The following is a 1,391-nucleotide window of genomic DNA, read 5'->3' on the forward strand; positions in this document are numbered from 1 at the left end:
GTCGGTGCTGCAGAGTGAAGGCTCGTTACAAGTTGAATACAAGGGAGAAGACGGACTGCAACAGCAGCAGCAGCAGCAGCAGCAGCAGCACGCTGAGGCGCCGCATGCAGAGAGTGCAACACAGCCTCCAGTGCAGCAGGCACTCGAACCGACAGGAAACGAAACCGCTGCAGCACCAGCAGCAGCAGCAGCAGCACCAGCAGCAGCAGCAGCAGCAGCAGCGCATGCAGAGAGCGGCGGGTGTGGAGTGCAGTGGCAATGGCCATACAACAGCAGCAGCAGCAGCTGGCACTCCTCTGAATACCCCGCCGCTGCTTTTGAACTGTCGGCTATGAGCCAAGCAACCGACGAAAAACAAACAAAAAAACAAACAGAAAAACAAACAGAAAATTTACAGCCTTCGGGCGCCGATGCTGCTGAAACAGCGCCAGTCTAAGCCGTGCGTTTCTCTGTGACGAAGGAAAGCTACGAAATTCATAAACGATGCAAATTGTATGAAGTGAATTTATTGCATTATATATATATATATAAATATATAAATATATAAATATATATATATATATATATATATATATATATATATACACTATATACATTGTACTATGAGAACGCTACAGTTGTACGTAAGCTGAAAGCTTCTGAAATTAGCGCTTTCCGTGACGGGAAAGCAGAAAGTTGCAAATTGCAAGCGCATGGGGTGTACAGACACCGCGCGCGGGGAGTGGAAAGCTGTAGAAAACACACGGAAAGCTGCAGGTTTCTGAGGTATTTCTGCTGGTAAAGTAATGGAAAAACTTTATGAATGGAGTTTATGATGAAATCACTGCTGTTTTCTGCAACAGTTCTGCTGCAGGAGTGCATCTTTTGCTGCGCTTACCGCATACATACAACGAACGAAGCAGCAGTCTATCGCCTTCTAGGGCACCCAGCATTGGAATCTTTAACCCATTTAGCTCAACAAATAAACCTTCTTGATGCTGCAGCACCCTGTATGCTTCGTGCTGCAAAAGAAAAAGAAAAAACTGAAGAAATCCTCGCCGCTGTTGAGGCGCTACGCAGTCGTTCAACTTTGCTGAAACCAATCATCAGAGATGTGAGCAGCGTCGAGTTTTTTCGTTTTTTTTTTTTTGTTTCCTTTGCCTGAATGTAATTTATTTTGTTTTAAATAATATTTTTATTATAAATAATTCTGTGATCCCCAGATTGTGCTGGTACTAACGAAGAAACCAGCAACAGAGGGAGAAGAGGATGATGAACATGCAATACATTTGCAAGAAAAAGCTGAACACGTACACGACTCGGTTGCCCAGGTACATTCAACTTTTTTTTTTGTTTTTCTTTGCGTTTCGTCTGAATACACTTCATTTCAATTCAACTTTTTCAACTTGCAG

At 43.6% G+C, this 1,391-nt stretch overlaps 1 protein-coding gene across 1 annotated transcript in view; it reads left to right on the top strand.

Moving 5' to 3' along the window:
- Positions 1 to 436, top strand: part of EMH_0065860 (uncharacterized protein) — a gene marked incomplete at both ends in the record, with an annotated part of 969 nt that extends 533 nt beyond the window's left edge. Inside the window, one exon of the mRNA XM_013498445.1 lies at positions 1 to 436. Within this exon, the coding sequence (XP_013353899.1) occupies positions 1 to 436 (436 nt within the window).
- Positions 437 to 1,391: the final 955 nt, after the last annotated feature.

Source organism: Eimeria mitis, genomic scaffold (genome assembly GCF_000499745.2).
Source record: "Eimeria mitis Houghton genomic scaffold, Emh_scaff3423, whole genome shotgun sequence".
NCBI classification, from domain to species: Eukaryota; Apicomplexa; class Conoidasida; order Eucoccidiorida; family Eimeriidae; genus Eimeria; species Eimeria mitis.